This window comes from Hemitrygon akajei, chromosome 14, assembly GCF_048418815.1.
Source record: "Hemitrygon akajei chromosome 14, sHemAka1.3, whole genome shotgun sequence".
NCBI classification, from domain to species: domain Eukaryota; kingdom Metazoa; phylum Chordata; class Chondrichthyes; order Myliobatiformes; family Dasyatidae; genus Hemitrygon; species Hemitrygon akajei.
Genome location: NC_133137.1, coordinates 102,832,392 through 102,851,894, shown reverse-complemented (window position 1 = coordinate 102,851,894; position 19,503 = coordinate 102,832,392). Strand labels below are relative to the sequence as shown.

Genomic DNA, 19,503 nt, shown 5'->3' with positions numbered 1-19,503 from the left:
GGACAATAAACTGGACTGGTCAAAGAACACTGAGGCAGTCTACAAGAAGGGTCAGAGCCGTCTCTATTTCCTGAGGAGACTGAGGTCCTTTAACATCTGCTGGACAATGCTGAGGATGTTCTACGAGTCTGTGGTGGCCAGTGCTATCATGTTTGCTGTTGTGTGCCGGGGCAGCAGGCTGAAGGTAGCGGACACCAACAGAATCAACAAACTCATTCGTAAGGTCAGTGATGTTGTGAGGGTGGAACTGGACTCTCTGACGGTGGTGTCTGAAAAGAGGATGCTGTCCAAGTTGCATGCCATCTTGGACAATGTCTCCCATCCACTCCATAATGTACTGGTTAGGCACAGGAGTACATTCAGCCAGAGACTCATTCCACCAAGATGCAACACTGAGCGTCATAGGAAGTCATTCCTGCCTGTGGCCATCAAACTTTACAACTCCTCCCTCGGAGTGTCAGACACCCTGAGCCAATAGGCTGGTCCTGGACTAATTTCCACTTGGCATAATTTACTTATTATTATTTAATTATTTATGGTTTTATATTGCTATATTTCTACACTATTCTTGGTTGGTGCAACTGTAACGAAACCCAATTTCCCCTGGGATCAATAAAGTATGTCTGTCTGTCTGTAAAAGATATTAAGGTATTAATGAAACCTCATAATATTGACGGAGAGAAATGATTTCCAGATGGATGAGGCAAAGAATTGGAAAATTGCAACAAAACCTTCCAAGAAACATTTCTGTGTGTATCGGGTGAACAAAGAAATACCTTGTTTAAATGCCAACTGATGCTAGGTAGTTTATTAATTTTAGATTTCAAGTTTTCTTAATAAAAGTAAAAATTTGCATTTGTATATTTGAAAGATTTTAAGACATTCCAACAGGTACAAAACAAGTCAAACTATTTGTCTTGGCTTCCTTGAGCAGCCTCCACGAAGGTCATTTGTTGGTGTTTGGTCCATAGCCTTCTAAAATTTTCTAATCCATGTATCTGTCCAACTGCCTATTAAAAGTTGTTATTGCATCTGTCTCAACCACTTCCTCTGACAGCTTATACCAAACAGATACCACCTTCTGTGGGGTGAAAAACACCCTTAAGTTCCTATTAAATATTTCCCCTCTCACTTTAAAGCTATGCCCTCTAGTATCTGATTCCCTAAGCTTGGGAAAAAGACTGATGTGAATTCACCCTATGTGTATACACCATAATTTTGTACATGAAACACTCTGATTCCGTCAGCTGCGCAAGTCTAGGGAAGACGATCTCTGGCCCCACCAAAAGTGGGAGATTGAAACACAAGCCCCCCACTCTGTGTGGATGCTGCATGATCCATTACCCTGTTACAAATAAGTACAATGAAATAACAGACAGTACACTGCATACAACTAAAAGATTTAGCTTTATAATTCTTAGTTTGACTTAAGGGTTAGTAAAGAAAAAGCAAAAAAAAAAGAGAAGGGCCCCTTTTTAATGAAACTGTCTAATGTGCACAAGTTGGAGCTCACGGTTTCCCCTTCACTGATCCTCCTTCGATCTCCCTGGGCTTCGTCGAATCATGACCCCGCTTCCGGGTCGACTCCACCAACCTCTTCTCTCAAGCCCAACCTTAGTGCCCCTCAATCCAGCCATCCTAATTGGATGGCACACAATTCTCCCATCTCTCATCTTCAACTGTAGCCCAAACAAGTAACTTGCACAGAGCAGATCAGCATAAAAAAGTGTGTGAACCAGGGCATTACATACACATCTACAAAATTATCTCAGTCTCCTACGTTCTAAGAAATAAAGTCCTAGTCCATCTGATCTCTCCCTAAAACTCATTTCCACAAGTCCATGCAAGTTGTTTTTGCACTTGTCCCAGTTTAATAACATTTTTTCTATAACAGATTGATCAAAACAGAGCACAATACGCCAAGGTAGGTCAGGACCTCCTAACATTTATATTCAATGCCCTGACTTAAGCAATGTCAGAAATATGTCAAAGAAACTAAGTACCTTGTTTTTATGCTGTTCCTTTGTTTTGGAATGTTATAATGATCTTTTTTATAATTGTATGTATATTGTTATAATCTGCCAAGTACTGCCATCATTCCATACAATATCATCAGTACAAAGGAAATTGGATGAACTGTTCAGAAATGTCAAAACGAACCCCTGAATTACTCAGGTATAGATGCAAGGGGCCAAGTGCTAGTCAATAGAGTTAAAATGGAGGGTGTCCACTCGATGGCATGGACAAGTTTCCATGCTGTTCAGTTCTATGGTTCAATGATAAGAGGTTAGAGCAATGGGGAAAATATAGACAAGTATGAGGTAAAAGATCAGTGGAGCTGGAGTGAGGTGTTAAACAGGCCATTCTTTCTTCTATTCCTTATCCCCTTATGATTCCAAGCATTAATATTGTGGTGCACTTAGCCACAGAGGTCAGACAATAAAAGGTAACTAAAATGGCTTTGAAAATCCTAGCAAAAGACAGCTGGATCACTACTTCACCACGATAAATGTGAGCTCAGTGAAGGAAAACAAAAGTTGTCTCTCTATAATTGTTAATGCTTACAGTAAAGACTGGCATGAAGTGGGTCAATGGACTGAGATAGAATAGATAAGCAAACCGGTGATTACTAGTAATCAGGACATTTTGAAGATGGGATATGGGGTAACGTGTGAAGGTGGATATTTAAAGTTAATATCTCATAAGGTAATGGGATAATTATGCTGAAGCTTTCAGTGGACTACTTTACCTCCTTCTTTGCATCATCTACATACGTCATTAATACAAAACAGGCTTGGCTCACCTGTGTCATTTTGTCTACAGAGACTGGGATTCCATCAATGGTGAGTGGTGGAAGGTCAGAATTAACCTCTTGAGGCGTGGGAGCATGCTCTGCCAGCGCTGACTCCAGGTCTTCCAGGATCATACTTTTGTATTTGCGTACCTAGGGAAAAGCAGAGGCTTCAGGTAAACAATCTGTGAAGTGGCAACCAAAGGGAACCAATGCTAAGCAACAAGCTCATCCTGGTGCTCTGTGGCACTGAGTTGCATTAGCAAAACATGGTCACATCTGCTACTGCACTTCAGAGGGAAGATGTTAAGAGAAGAAACAGGTTACTAACTAGCATAGGCAAATAGGATTTAGAAATCAGCACTAGAGTACTGAACAGCCACGTCAGTGTTAAGGAAGACATCTCCAGTAAAGCAACATCATATGTTGCTAGTGGATTTTGTACGTGGATGCTGCTGCTTATTGATTTGTCCAAGCATTTAGCTTCAGATCACAACACCCAGATCATGAAGGTCAGGCAAAGGGGACAGAGAATATCTGGAGAGTTGAAAACATATCTATGCACAATGTCAGCAGAAACCAAGTTCATTGTTATTCAATCGTATACAAGTACACAGCCAAACAAAAAACATTCCTCTGGACCTTTAACTCACACACAACACAAAGTAATATTACCACAAATAAATTAACAAATAATAAAATATATTCCAGAAGATTGACATTTAGCATAAGGTGCATTTACAACACAAGTTAAAAAATAAACAGTATAACACTACTGGCACTTCATAAGTGATCAGATCTGGGTGGTGATAGGGAGTTCAGTAGACTCATTGCCTGGGAATAGAAGCTGTTTCCCATCCTGACAGTCTAAAAACCTAGGGAAAAGTTGTCAGCCTGCCCTATTGGCTGTAATGTCCACTGAGAAGAAGAAAATAATGTTTAAACACGAGGGTCTCTTTATGGAAAATAAATGGTATGAAACAGTGCTGAATTGTTATTGCATTTAAGATAGGAGGAAAGTTTAAAACTAAGAACACCAACAGAGTAAAATTCCAGAGGGAAGCCATGCCTGCATGTATATCTAGGTTGGAAAGAACAGCTGAAAACTTGCATCAGTATAAGAAAATTAAAGACGAAGGGAATAAAAACCCCTTTTTGGTAAAAGGGACAGGTTTCATGTTTTGTTATAGCCTGCACACTAACCTTCACCACACCCCAATTAATAGCAAAGCCAGGATTTTGTGTTAGAAAGCAGATGCTTGCTTCAAATCCCCAGGGGAAAACTCCAAAACAAACAAATTCCCATCCACCTGCACAATCCTACCTTTGACCTACACATCATGCAACCCAATCCATAAGGGGCAAATTAACTCTCTGATAGACCTTTTAACCACCTTAACCCACCCCTCTCTCAACTCACCGCTGGCTTTCACAATAGTGATCTGCTCATGTGATTACCGGATAATTTTTCAGCTAAAACTCAACCTTCATGGATTTATTCATAAAGTTCATCTTTCAGGTAGTTCTAATACCCAAGACGATGAAGGCCAAGTCTCCACAATTGGACTGAAGAACCTCTAAAAGGCATTTGATAAGGTACCCCATGCAAGGCTTATTGAGAAAGTAAGGAGGCTTGGGAGCCAAGGGGACATTGCTTTGTGGATCCAGAACTGGCTTGCCCACAGAAGGCAAAGAGTGGTTGTAGACGGGTCATATTCTGCATGGAGGTCGGTGACCAGTGGTGTGCCTCAGGGATCTGTTCTGGGACCCCTTCTCTTTGTGATTTTTATAAATGACCTGGATGAGGAAGTGGAGGGATGGGTTAGTAAAATTGCTGATGGCACAAAGGTTGGGGGTGTTGTGCATAGTATGGAGGGCTGTCAGAGGTTACAACGAGACATTGATACGATGCAAAACTGGGCTGAGAAGTGGCAGATGGAATTTAACCCAGATAAGTGTGAGGTGGTTCATTTTGATAGGTCAAATATGATGGCAGAATATAGCATTAATAGCAAGCCTCTTGGCAGTGTGGAGGATCAGAGGGATCTCGGGGTCCGAGTCCATAGATCACTCAAAGCTGCTACGCAGGTTGACTCTGTGGTTAAGAAGGCATATAGTGCATTGGCCTTCATCAATTTTGGGATGGTTTAAGAGCAGAGAGTTGATGTTGCAGCTATACAGGACCCTGGTCAGACCCCACTTGGAGTACTGTGTTCAATTCTGTTTGCCTCACTACAGGAAGGACTTGAAAACCGTAGAAAGGGTGCAGAGGAGATTTACAATATGTTGCCTGGTTTGGGGAGCATGCCTTATGAGAATAGGTTGAGAACTCTGCCTTTTCTCCTTGGAGCGACAGAGGATGAGAGGTGACCTGATAAAGGTGTACAAGATAATGAGAGGCATTGATAGTGTGGATAGTCAGAGGCTTTTCCCCAGGGCTGAAATGGTGAGCACGAGAGGGCATAGTTTTAAGGTGCTTGGAGGTAGGTACAGAGGAGATGTCAGGGGTAAGCTTTTTACGCAGAGAGAGGTGAGTGTGTGGAATGGGCCGCTGGCGGTGGAGGCGGAAACGATAGGGACTTTTAAGAGACTCCTGGATGGCTACATGGAGCTTAGAAAAATAGAGGGCTATGTGTAAAGCCTAATTAGTTCTACGGTAGGGCACAACTTTGTGGGCTGAAGGGCCTGTATTGTGCTGTAGGTTTTTCTATGTGATAGATAGATAGATAGATAGATAGATAGATAGATACTTTATTCATCCCCATGGGGAAATTCAACTTTTTTCCAATGTCCCATACACTTGTTGTAGCAAAACTAATTACATACAATACTTAACTCAGTAAAAAAAAAATATGATATGCATCTAAATCACCATCTCAAAAAGCATTAATAATAGCTTTAAAAAGTTCTTAAGTCCTGGCTTAAGAATTGCAGCTGAACCAGTCACTTGACATGAAGATGCAGAAATGGAAGAAAACCCATTAGGTCATTCAATACTTACCACATTCTCAAGAGGTGCAGCTCCAAACACTTTAAACACTGGATTTGGTTTGGAGGGTGAGATACAGAGCACAATTGCCTGCTGCCCAACTCTGGTTGTATATTCATCCAAAGTGGCTCGTAGTTTTCTGTGTGTGTGAGAGAGAGAGAGAGAGAAAATTTGATGAGGTGATGTGATGAGTTTGGTTTTACAACTAAGTACTTAATGCCAGATTCACTTGGGGTACTGGTAATATCCACACAAAAATCCTACTTTAGTAGGAGTACTAATATGAAGCATGCAGATTCTGCCTTCCACAGTGTCCTAAACGATTTGAGAGATTTAACACACAAATCATAGCCCTCAATTTCCTAATCTTAACATGCCCAGAGCACACTATTATAAATAACAATATCTATCGATCAAATTCTTCTTAGTCAGCTCTTCTTAATCTGTTGTTCAAATTACCACAGATAAGCAATCAAGCTTATTTACACACACAAAATGCTGGAGGAACTCCGCAGGCCAGGCAGCATCTATAGAAAAGAGTACAGTCAATGTTTCGGGCCGAGACCCTTCACGATTCCTGATGAAGAGTCTTGGCCCAAAACGTTGACTGTGCTCTTTTCCATATTTGCTGCCTGACCTGCTGAGTTCCTTCAGCATTTTGTGTGTGTTGCTTCGATTTTGTAGTTCTGTAGATTTTCTCTTGTTTGCAAGTTTATTTACATACTGATTAGAGCACTGAATACTTTCTCCATAAGATTTATTTGGAGATACAGCCCAGAAACGGGCCCTTCCAGCCCAATGAGTCCGTGTTGTTCAACCAAAACCAGAAAAGTTGCAGATAATTAAGTTTTAAGAAGAGGCCTGCTATCAGAAAAAGGAGAATGTATCGAGTATGGAACTTGAGCCACTCTAATGAAGTTTTTAACTAGGCCAGCAACTTAAGAGCATTCTGCACAGAAATCATCCTTATCCGTTTGTTAGCATGTAGATTGTAAAGGTTAGATTGCAAAGAAACATCTATCAAATTGAGGAATTTTAATCCAGCCTCAAAAGCAACTGAAAATATTGGACTTGGATACAGCTGACATTAGAATCTGATTTAACCCCCGTATATTCTGTTCCTGTAAACTAAGCTTAAAGAACAAGGTTTTCCTGTTACCTGTTAATAAATGTACTGCTCAGTGTGGTACATAACCAATGGCAAAAAAAAAATCCTGGATCATATTCATAATCTGTGCTGAGTAGGCTGATCTCTGCTAGACCTCTGGTGTGGCAAATGTAATTGAGGTCATTGTGTCCAAACTTGGAATAAGGGACTAATTAAGGCGCCTGAATGATACACTGCAGTTGGAAAACACACAAACAACAGGTACAGGCAGCTTGTGGAAAATAAAAGCCAAGCCCTCCAGAGGAAAGTCAAACACGATGGAAAGCTAGCACAATATGTTATGAAATTTTCCTATAATACATAAATAGATCTCTTCCAACCTATGACGAGGTAGAGTGTCTCCATGATGTATACTGTAAACTGAGTAGCATCAGGCCAAATTAATCAACAAACTGATCAACAGACAGGTTAACTCTCCTTCAACTGTGAAAAGTACAGCTTCTCAGATCAAATTATTGCAAGAGGCCCATCTATTTATTGACCAGTGTTCAGCTCTTCAGTCAAAACCCAGGGAGTAATACTTTTCTGTGCATGATTTCACTATCAAGTACTCCCAAGCTTGAATACAGACGAAGAGTGAAATTCCTTCCACTCTAACAACGTGACTTAACCTCAGAAGATCAACTCACTCAGTTACAGACGTAGATTTGAAGCCGGGATCTTCCCGTTGCACGGCCAGGTTCTGGGCAGTGTACTTACTAACTACACGATTGGGGCTGCTTTGAAAAAAAGATGAAATTCTACATCAGCTTTATACTTTGAAATTTAAATCTACATTTTAACCTAACCTACAGCATTTATCTCAACAGTTTCCCTTCCTCAGTGATCCCTCTCCCATCACATCCCCGCAACAATCTTTGAAGATGGTTTAGCTCAACCATGGGGCCAGTTCTGCTGACCTGATCTGGATTCTCTATCTACAGGTAACTTATACATGGGAGCTGGTGCTCTGGGCTGGGATACCTTCACTACAGGGTAATCTCACCGTAGTAAACGCGTCTGTTGCCTTTTGCGTATTGATGGGTTAGATTCAAAGGCGTGGGGGCGCTTCCGCTTCTTGCCCGTTGCCACGGCAGCAGCTGCCGCCATTCCCACTGGACCTGAAATCAAAGAGTGGAAAGGTCAGTAAGCTTTCTCAACAATGAAAATCACCCACAACAACACTAGTCACATCATACCTGTTAGGTTGCTAAGATCATAGGGCAGCTTCTGCCCAAGCCCAAGCTTCCACTTTAGGTTCATCTGCATCTTTTACCTCTCACTCTGTACATCTGCACCAAGGTCTCCAGATATAAAAAGGGCAGAAAGGGCCTTAGCTTCATGTTTCAACTTAATGCTCAGCACATTCCTCCATACTGCACTGGGAACATTGTAGAGATGTTGCAACAAAATATAAGATGAATGTAAGGAGTCTTCAGCATTTGTTCTGTAGTGATGGTCAAGAGGGAGGTAATATGGGGGAAAAGGATCCGAGGGAACATACTCCCTTTGTTAAATAAGGCCACTCGGATCAACAGCAGTGCACATCTGTACAAGTGCCCTGGGTCTGCCAGCAACAGAGATTTGGAATAGATACTCAGAACTTCTTAGTTTTATTTCGCTAGAGTTTTAGAGTGGAAAAGGCCCTTCCAGTCCTTTCAGTTGCACTGCTCAGCAACCCCTGCCAACCCTGATTTGACCCTAACTAAATCATGGGACAATTTACAATGACCAATTAACTACCTGGTATGGCTTTGGACTGTGGGAGGAAACCAAGGACCCAAGAAAATCCGCTCATTCCAACAGGGAGAACGTACAGAGACTCCTTACAGAGGACGCTGGGATGGCACTCTGGATTCTAATGCCTGACCTGTAACAGCATTATGCTAACCTCTATGCTACCTTAGTGCCCCACGGTTTGTGTAATCCAATAGTTCACTACTTGTTTGGGATAACAAAAAATAGGAGAATGGGAAGCAACAGTTACTTCATTACAGAATCATAAAGATCATAAAGTTCCAAGAGATAATCTGCAATCCACTATGATATTGACAGACAAGAGTCAAAGTGGTACAGAATTCCACAGCTGTTCTCAAAAGCCTAGTATTTGTAGGCATACATTGGGGATATTCATTGGATAAAGAGAAATGAAGCCTGGATTTCACCCCCTCACCTACTCTCCCTTTTCTTTTATCCAGCAGTTTCTGCTGCATGATGTGTGTGAACTTTAGAGGGTGGCATTAAGCGAAAAAGACTATCCATACTCACTAAGCAGGCTCCCATGTGGGCATCTTGTTTACAGTTTGTGCTTTTAGAATGGGAAAACAGATGAGATTTAGAAGGGCAAATTACAGACACCAAATTTATATAAAGGGGTTTTAAAAGTAGTAATAGACACTTAGAATAGAATACAGCATAGAATATAGAAATTTACTGAGCACATTACAGCTCCAGAACCATATTTCCCAGGCTTGTGACCAAGCTCGCTGTCACTAGAGCAGTACAGAGAACAGGCTCAATTTTTTAAATGATTCTTTAGCACCCTCTGCTGGCTCTGCCAAACAATACATTATACAAACCACCCTTTTTTAGTCATCACAGTTCTGCTCTGCCCTCTTGAGATATGAACTCCTAATCAGTTCCATTCTGGTGCTTCATACAAGCGGTCAGATTCCATTTGTGAGCCAACATGCATATTTCCATAGAGCAGGGATGTGTTTTGAAGCCATTGATAGATTAAAAAACAGCAGGCAATTTAAACAAAAAAAGCTCCAGCAATAGTAGCATTATAAATAGCCACTGTTGCGTAATGATTAACACAACGCTTTGCAGTACAGGTGCCCAGGTTCAATTCCCGCCGCTGCCTGGAGGAGTTTGAGCGTTCTCCCTGTGACCATGGTGCTCCAGTTCCCTCCCACAGTCCAAAGATGTTTTGGTTGGTAAATTAATTGGACATTGTAAATTGTCCCATTTAGGCTAGGATTAAATGGGATTGCTGGCAACACAGCTCTAACGGCCAGAAGGGTATATTCTATGCTGCATCTCAATAAATAAATTGCCTGCTTCAAGAATTGAATTGGGGTCAAATAATGACCAGGATATACCAGAACACGCTACTCCCCTTTCCCCAGCAGGTTTACCTCAAAATAACTCCACGTAATCTTTTACATTCTCAGGAGCAGATAGGTCTGAGAGACAGCATGTCTGATTCTTCATTACTACACAAAAGGAAGGGTAGAGGATGGGTGCATTGGTGGTCAGGGTGGGTCCTGGTCTATGGTATAAATTCCCCTGAATCAAGGGGGTGGCAGTTGGCAAATTTCAGTAGAACTGTGCTCTAGCAATGTATCAGGACCTGAAGGAGATGAAAGCATAAAGGAGTTGAGGGAAAAGGGCAGGACAAAGGGGAAAAATAAAAAGTTACCAATAATGAAGGGAAATATGTAGCATTCTTTGCAAGGATATAAACATTTTAGTTTACATCCAGAAGTGGTGAAAAAAAACTACTCCCACTCATCCAGAGCCTTACCTGCTGCAGCAAGATGGGCTGTAACCTCATCTGTGATGGTTGAATTTAGTATGTCAGAGTCATCAAAGGAAGTCTCTTCAGGTGAGGAAGGCGAGTCATCCTCTCCGCTAAGGACCGCATGGTCTGTGTATGTGGCCACGTGCACCTGTTGGACTTGCTGGGCGACCGCGTGAGCCTCGATGGTTGTCATGTGTTCGTGATTTTGACTTGCTTCGTGTCCTTCCATCAAACAGTGCTACGAAAGGCTGGAAGAGGGGTTGAGAAAAGTGGTGAATAGCAAGAAAAAAAATACCTCATCAGAACGTAAAGTTGATGTAAACTTTTGTCCAGTATATCTCAAAATTTTTAGACATTGCAATGCTTCCTTGCTTGTATCTCAAGAACATGTTGTAATAATTACCACATAAATTATACATATTTATTAATAAAAAGCAATTAGAATGATGAGATTGATCACTTTTTTCAACAACTCTGAGAGAACAACTGAATAGTTTACCACTTGAGGATTGGGTTACTGTTAATTTGGGGGGTAAATGAACAGAAAGACTGTATTTCCCTCCTCATGGAAAATGGCATTAGTAGTGCCTATTTTAAAACCTGGGATACCTGTCGCATCCTTCTAGTTATAGACCAATATCATTAATGTCCCTTGTGTAAACTTATGGACTGTATGGTAATAGAGCGGTTGAATTATATTTTGGAAAAAAGAGGTAATATAGAGTTTTATCAGAGCAGATTTTGGAAGGGTAGAATAACATTGGATTCAGTTTTATGTTTGGAAGATTATATTAGGAAGCACAGGAAAATAAAGAAATTGTAAAGCAGTATTTTTTATATTGAAAAAGCATACGATATGTTATGGAGGGAAGGTCTTTTGATTAAATTATGGAAATTAGGAGTCTGATGAAGGCTATATAATTTTTTAAAATTGTTTTTATTTGAACAGTCAATGCAGTTAAGAGTAGGTAAAGTGTATTTGGGCTTCTATAAGATAAGAGAATAGGACCCCACAAGGCAGTACTTGTAGCCCTTTATTGCTTAATATTATAATTAACGATATTTTCTCTGAGATACATACTAGGGTAGGTAAATCACATTTTGCAGCTGAAGGAGCTTTATAGATCAGAGATAGAAATTTCAATTTAACTATTTATAGGATACAATTAGCGATTAATAAGGTCGAACAGCTGGCAAATAGATGGGTTTTTAAGCTTTCGGTAGCTAAAACACAAGTTATTCTTTTTACAAAGAGGATCATAGACCTGCACTTGATTTGAAATTATTTAGTCAAACTCTTGGAGGTGTATCAGTGGTAAGACCTCTCGGCATGTGAATGGATAATAAGCTGACGTGGAAGTACCATATCAGTAAAATAATTGATGAATGTAAAGGGGCATAAAATATCCTTAGGAGTCTATGCAGGTATACTCGGGGTGCTCTGTGAACTATTCATATTTGTTTAATTAGATCTGTACTTGTTCATGGTTGTGTGACTTATGGATCAACTTCATCTTCAAATTTAAAATGCTTGGATGTGATACAAGTACAGACTTTAAGACTGTGTTGTGGTGTGGTAATGTCGTCTCCTGTTTCGGATTTACTGACAATAGCCTTACAGTTGCAAAGGTTGAAGTTGTTGTTATTTGAGGGGGCAGAGAAATGATCACCCTATTAAAAGTGTGTTGGAAGACTGTTGGAACATCACAAGAAGAATGTTTTTAGTTTTGGGTAGCTGGGTTCTTATCATGCTAGGAATATGGGTTTGCTGGACTACTGTAGATTTTCAGTAACCCCATTGTGGGTTTTTTTCCAATGACTTCAGCTGATTTTAAGTTGCATGATTTAATGAAGTCCAAAGATCCTAATATGCCTAAGTCTGTTGGTTCATCAATATGCTAAGGGAAATTATTGTGATGTGTCAACCATTTTTTTCTGATGGATCATAAGATATTTTGACTGGGAATGTTGGTATGCCTGTTTTTGTACCAATTACAGGTAACATAAAGAAACATCTTATTAACCATCTATCAGTATATACAACAGAATTGGTTCCCATCATTTGGGGCTTACAGTGGGTGGAGGAAATTTGTCCTTGCAAAGTTGTAATTTGTTCAGATTCTATTTTGGTTTTGAATAGTCGACTGTACTTCCTTAGAAGGTTGGCGTCATTCAATGTCTGTAGTGAGATGCTGAAGATGTTCTATAGGTCAGTTGTGGAGAGCGCCCTCTTCTTTGTGGTGGCGTGTTAGGGAGGAAGCATTAAGAAGAGGGACGCCTCACGTCTTAATAAGCTGGTAAGGAAGGCGGGCTCTGTCGTGGGCAAAGTACTGGAGAGTTTAACATCGGTAGCTGAGCGAAGGGCGCTGAGTAGGCTACGGTCAATTATGGAAAACTCTGAACATCCTCTACATAGCACCATCCAGAGACAGAGAAGCAGTTTCAGCGACAGGTTACTATCGATGCAATGCTCCTCAGACAGGATGAAGAGGTCAATACTCCCCAATGCCATTAGGCTTTACAATTCAACCGCCAGGACTTAAGAACTTTTTAAAAGCTATTATTAATGCTTTTTGAGATAGTGATTTAGATGCATATCATATTTTTTACTGAGTTAAGTATTGTATGTAATTAGTTTTGCTACAACAAGTGTATGGGACATTGGAAAAAAAAGTTGAATTTCCCCATGGGGATGAATAAAGTATCTATCTATCTATCTATCTAAAACAGTTTATTCTAGCAGTAGGTCAGATCTACTGCTTGAATTTCATCAAACTTTATTTCCTATTCAAAGTATTGATTTACATGTCTTTTTCTTATGGGTCCCTGCACATAGAGGTGTTAAGGGGAATGAGTGAGTTGATTGTCTGGCCAAAAAAGCTGTTAAAAGTTCAACTATGGATACAGACCTTCCACTTAGCAAATCAGAAGCTAAGGGGTTGGCAGGGCTAAGAATTCAGGGATTATGGGCATAAGGGGAGACACCTTTACAAAATATATAGAACTGTTGGATTGATGGGAGAAGGGGGTAAAAAAGGGAAGGAATTATATTGACTCGACTTAGAATTGGACATACTATGGTTAATTATTCCTTATATCTTGTTGGAAAACTCTGGGGTGTGTAGGTGTCGTCATCATTATGAAACAGTTGGAACGCATTATTTTACAATGTGAAGCAAATAAGGTTGAAAGAAAACAAATGCAGACTGCATCTTTGACGGTTCATAGTTTTCAGTGACTAACTTAATTCACAATATTTTCTTTCATTATTTACAATCTATAGAACTTGTAGGGGTAATTTAGTTTCCATTTGATAAAGAACCAGTAAGGGATTTATTTCCCAACTCTCTGCACCACACTCCAGGCCAGTCGGTGATGGTAATGCACCTTAAAGTTGTACTGCCAAACATCATTAAAAGTCAGAAAAAGAAGGAGAGGAGGATATGATATCAGGGAGACCGTGTGATAGCTTCAGCTCCAGCTTGCTTCTCATCCACTCTCAGTCTTTAACTGAAATGCTTAACTAACTCGTAAAATCACTAGCATGAGAGAGGAAGCAAAAAGTTACAACTCAGTGAGCCAAAGAGATGAGTAACTGAGTTATTCAAAGAACAGAAATCCACATTCACTAAGGAGCCCTGTTTTTGGAGCTGGACATTAGTAATGGCACTGCAATTTGCCTCGACACTGCTGCAATAAGGAATCTTCAAAAAAAATGTGCACACCATAACATTTCAGAATGCTTTACAGTTATGACTATATTTACAACCTATGAGATTTGAGAATAAGAACATTAGTTGAAAAAAGATGTTATTCAAATGTGTCATTCAGTGTCCAAGTTGAGGACTACATGAAATAAGTTGGAGTAAGGATGCATTCCTGGGTCCTGGTGTCTGAGAGCAATCCCTCTTTAGTGTGGATATTTCTGCAGCATTTTACCATAGGATGGTAGCAAGGTCATGCCCAAGTTTGTCAGTCATATAAATGAAGAAGACCCTGGCCAATGTCCCTTCCCCCTAAATCAGGGCTGTTGGAGTTAAGAGCATTGCTACAGTGAAGCACAGGTTGAGTTTAGTTAGCACAGACCAAATCTTTGAAGCTTTCCTAATCTGCACACTTTAAAATTCTGAAGGAAGGTCATTGATGCCTGAAACATTAACATCTCTCAATAGATCATCTGTCTATTTGTAATATTATCTGTTTTTAGTTATTTCTTAAATGAAGTTGAACAGTGATGAAGGATTGGACTCACTTGTGAAAATAATAATGAACATTGTGGACATGTTATGTTGGCACCGAAATGTGTGGTGACACTCGTGAACTGCGCCCAACACATCCTTGGGCTGTGTGGGTTGTTAATGCAAATGATACGTTTCACTGTACGTGATAAATAAATTAATCTGAATCGGAATAATATAATAATCAATTTTCAGTTTTAATTAAAATGCACTTGTTTATCACTTGAATTCATTGAGTTTAATGCCAGAACAAACCAGAACCCAAGATGGAAAGAATAGCTTTCTATCCTGATTGCACTATACAGGGGAAGAATGTGAATTAATTATAGCAGAAATTAGATGTGTAACCTAACAGCTAAGTTTTCAAATGCTCCTATAGTGGAAACACCCATCATAGTGATTTATATACCTTAACTGACAAGGAAAAAGTAATACCAAGATACAACCCCAGCATCCACCAGCATAAGAGCTTCAGACAGTGGTCTACCTCTCCTGTTCAGGACTAGTTAGATACTTCACAACATCCAAATATTCAACATCAATCAGCATATATCTGGAGTCAGACAGACATGCTGCAGTTATTCCATACTTGAGAAGCCAATGGCATAAACTTTGATGCAGTTTGACAACCTGCTATATCAGGCTGGAATGATTATTCCTTACATTACAGTATAAGGAAGATGTCAGAGGTAAGTATCTTTTGCACAGAGTGCATAGAAAGCCCTTTTAGGGGTGGTAGTGGAGGGAGATACATTAGGGACATTTAAGAAACTCTTAAATAGGTACATGGAAGGTAGAAAATGGATGGCTATGTAGGAGTAAATGGTTAGATTGACCTTAGAGTAGGTTGAAAAGTTGGCACAATATCATGGACTGAAGGGCCTGTACTGTGCAGTAGTGCTCTATGTTCTATATTTCCACATTTAAAAGAAACTAAATCAAAGTACAAAGGGCATATTGATAGGTGTGCATGTAAATATAAAGTGTAAGACTTCCCCCACTGAGTTTTTTTAAATTTTGGGTAAATGGGCACGGATGATAATCATTGTCCAGCTTTAGAAGCCACCAAATGAAAAAGTGGTAGACTGCTGCAGCCCATTGGTGAAGGCACTCCCAAGTGCTTAGGCTGTTCTAGTGTTCTCACCCAGCATGGATATCAGGATGGTCTATGACTAAGGGCTGCCTTTAACCTCCTCATTGAAAGTGGTGAGTTTGAAGCAATGTTGCAGTGTACCTTGTAGATGGGGGAACAGCGCACCATAGTACACCAACAATGTGCATCTCAACCAGAGTTGAGTCAATTCATCTTTGTTATGCAAACTGTGTAAGAAATAAAATGGGAAATTACACATACAGTATAAGTAAAGTCCTGGCTGGGGAATTGTCAGAGGGTAATGAATCAGTGGAATTCACTGCCACAGACGGCTGTGGAGGCCACATCATAGAATATATTTAAAGCGGAGGTTGATAGATTCTTGATTAGTGTGCCAAAGGTTACAGGGAGAAGGTAGGAGAATGTTGAGAGGGATAATAAACCAGCCATGATGGATGGCGGAACAGACTTGATGCGCTGAATGGCCTAATTCTGCTTCTATGCCTTATGGTCTAAAGCAAGGTACTGGTCTGTTGATGTCTCTCAACAGTTGGAAACCACAAGTATTTTGAGTAGTGATCTAGAGATCAGAATAGTGATCAGAGATCTCTAATAAGGTATGCTATGCATCTGGGAGTCAGGTCTAGACAGCTGGTTAGGTTGGGGTAATTCTAGTTACAAGTTATCTAGTACATGGCTCTTCATTAAATGGGATTTTAAATACTCATCCTTTATAAAACAAGCAGGTGTACTTTAATTGATCAAGAAAGAACTGCATGAATACATCAGCCAATCTTCACAAGGAGTTTTAATTTGTTGCTTAATATTTGAGAAACCAGTGTCCAACAGAGCATCATTATTAAATCTGCAGAAGTGTTTCTTTAAAATAAATATTCTCCCAAACTATTGTTATGTCTAATTTCATATCTCCAAATGGTTAAGAATCTGCCCAAAATATTATTAATATCTAACACATTTATGTTGTGCATAATACAAGTTATTATTGTGCACTATATGTGTAAACTTTTATCCAAGAAGTAATCTAGCTCAATGCTGTGAGATAACATCAGGGTGGAGATTGAAGACATACACTCAACATTTTAGGAACAGCTTCTCCCCTCCTCCATCAGATTTCTGAATGGATGATGAACCAATCCATGAACACTACCTCTATATTTTGCTCACTTTATGCTCTACTTATTTAATTCATTTTAAAAAATATATTTATTATAATTTATGGTTTTATGTATTGCACTGTACTGCTGCTGCAAAACAAATTTTAATGACATGTCAGTAATATTAAACCGGATTCTGATCTTTACATTCTCCACCAATGTCATTGGAAATAAACAATATATATTTGATGTGAACAGAAAGCAAATCTGTCTCAAGACATAAACCTCCGGCAGTCAGTGAATGATCTTCCAAACTGTAGATAAAAGTGGCAGGTAACTTATTAACACACAGTGGACAGTCAGGGTGGTGGTGTGGAGATATGTCTCTACCAAAGGAGTTATAAGCACTCTTTCCCTCTGCTAGCCAGCAGATCACCCTTCAGCAAGGTGTAGAACCTGCTTAGCACCCCCACCCTCACCAAGGTCACGTGCAACCATGGGAGCAGGTGGTGATGGTCGTATGAGCAGCTGGTGGATATCAAGTCCTGACACCACTGACACCAGGCAGACAATCTTTAAAGAGTATTGATAATGGGTGGGGTCACCCGTCTTTTAAAGACACTGCCCAGAACAAGACAATGGTAAACCACTTCTGTAGAAAAATTTGCTCAGAACAATCATGGTCATGGAAAGTCCATGACTGCCCATGTCATACGACACAGTACATGGTGATGATGTGGACAGCTAATTGTCCAACCAATTCTACTTATTGTGGTAATGGTTAAGGAAGAGTTCCTTATTTCTCAAGCACTGCATGAAATCTTTACACTATAAAGCAACAGATGAGAAGCCTAATGTTACAACTGAGGTACAGCACCCAACAAAGCGTAATGGCATCCCAAAGATCTTAGAGCTACTTGGTTCACCAGGTGAAATGACTCCAATCTCAACAAGTACACCATTCACCCAGGAAAGCATCCTTCCCTCACTCCTCTCTTGGAAAGACAGAGTTTAGAGGTAGTTCATTGTTACTGGACTTTGAGATTTAATTCCTTTAAAAAATATTGAACAGAAAATGCTTTAAATACCCGGCAGGTCAGACATCATTTATGGAAAGAGAAAGATACATTTCAGATTGATGATCTGATGAAAGGGCTTCAAGCTGAAATGTTCATCCTCTGCTGATGCTGACTGACCTTCTAAGGATTTACAAGCCCCCACACCCCATTTTGGCTAGCCAGCATTTATAGTACTTTGCTTTTGGAAAAAGAATCCAGATTCTACTAAAACTATGCTATCCACTATGATGAAAAGGATCTATTCGAATCACAGCAGTGACTATTCTGCTTTCTGCTAATAACATGTAAGTTATAGCCTGATTCAGAAACCACCACCATAGGCTTTGAACACATCACCTGGGCTGACCTATCTATCTGTGCTGCAATGACATAGATGTTCTACATATGCTAAACTGAATTCTTTTCTGCCTGCTGAGAAGGTAAAAAAATGTATCTATTTCCTGACTCCTTATCTAATACTACCAAGAGCTGCTGAATTAGTGGGCCATTTCCACAGGACTTTGTTGTTTATCGGTTGCCAGCTATGCTTGCATGTTTAACACATTAAAATAATTCACCAACTCCAAGCTAATTTAAAGATCCTGAGGCCAATGTGAAAAATGCAAGTTCTGTCAGCTTTAGGAAAGACCAGTTGGCTCATATTCATTAAACGTAAAGAGGGATAACAGTTAGCTTCCAAAAGGAAGTGATGCTCAAACACAAAATAATTCAAATAATTATGCAAATAGTTTGCCAAATGAAAGAAAACACAAATGATGCCCATTGCTTGTTAACCTGTTCTATAGGCTATAAAATCAAGTTTTCCCACCAAAACATCTTTTGGAATAGTTAACTACCTTAAAGGCAATATGCACATAATAGTCACTATGCCTTAGTAATGATACTTCATATTAAAGCCATGGGTCAGTTTGAAGGATGTGTACAAGATAAATTTGTAAATGTTCAAAGAATTTTTGCCTTAATTTGGTGAGATCACACCTGGAATATTGAAAGTTGTTTGGTTGCTTTCGCTTGAGGCTACAACCATTTCATGATTTATGAAAAGGATTGCTTTTGGAAAAAGTTTCATGAAAGTTCACATTGAAAAGGCTGAGTGAAATGGTTTACAGGCATTTCAGTACAGAGATATCCTATGCATGAAGAGTGCCTGAGCTACTCACCATTGTAAAAAAAATAGTTGCATAAATGACATATGTGCCACAGAACTCACAGTATTGTAGTGAAAATTCATATGTTGAAGAATAATAAATTGAGGAATTACTCGGATTAGGAAGGGTTTACTAAATTGATTCCTGAGAAATGGCCATAAACTGCAAGTCTAAGAAGTTATTTTTTATTAATTGTCCTGGTTGTGTTGATTGACTCTAATTCACATCAACCTACTGAACCCTCTAAGATTTTGTATATTTTAAAGAGATCACTTCCTATTCCATTAATCTTCAGAGAATATGGGCATTTAGTACTCATTTGCCTCATTATGCAATTAAATCCTTTAGTCCAAGAATCAATCCATTCAACTTCTGCT

At 39.7% G+C, this 19,503-nt stretch overlaps 1 protein-coding gene across 4 annotated transcripts in view; it reads right to left on the bottom strand.

The window, feature by feature from the left end:
- nrf1 (nuclear respiratory factor 1) overlaps nucleotides 1-19,503 on the bottom strand; it is an 84,587-nt gene that overhangs the window by 59,015 nt on the left and 6,069 nt on the right. For 2 of the 4 annotated variants that reach the window (XM_073066809.1, XM_073066811.1), the window contains exons 2-6: nucleotides 10,457-10,701; nucleotides 7,934-8,048; nucleotides 7,578-7,664; nucleotides 5,793-5,919; nucleotides 2,804-2,944 (exon numbers count right to left, since the gene is read on the bottom strand). In XM_073066809.1, coding sequence (XP_072922910.1) covers nucleotides 2,804-2,944; nucleotides 5,793-5,919; nucleotides 7,578-7,664; nucleotides 7,934-8,048; nucleotides 10,457-10,682 — 696 coding nt within the window. In that variant the 5' untranslated portion in view covers nucleotides 10,683-10,701. The remainder of the gene's footprint in view (nucleotides 1-2,803; nucleotides 2,945-5,792; nucleotides 5,920-7,577; nucleotides 7,665-7,933; nucleotides 8,049-10,456; nucleotides 10,702-19,503) is intronic. The other 2 variants (XM_073066810.1, XM_073066812.1) reach the window with 1 other exon arrangement.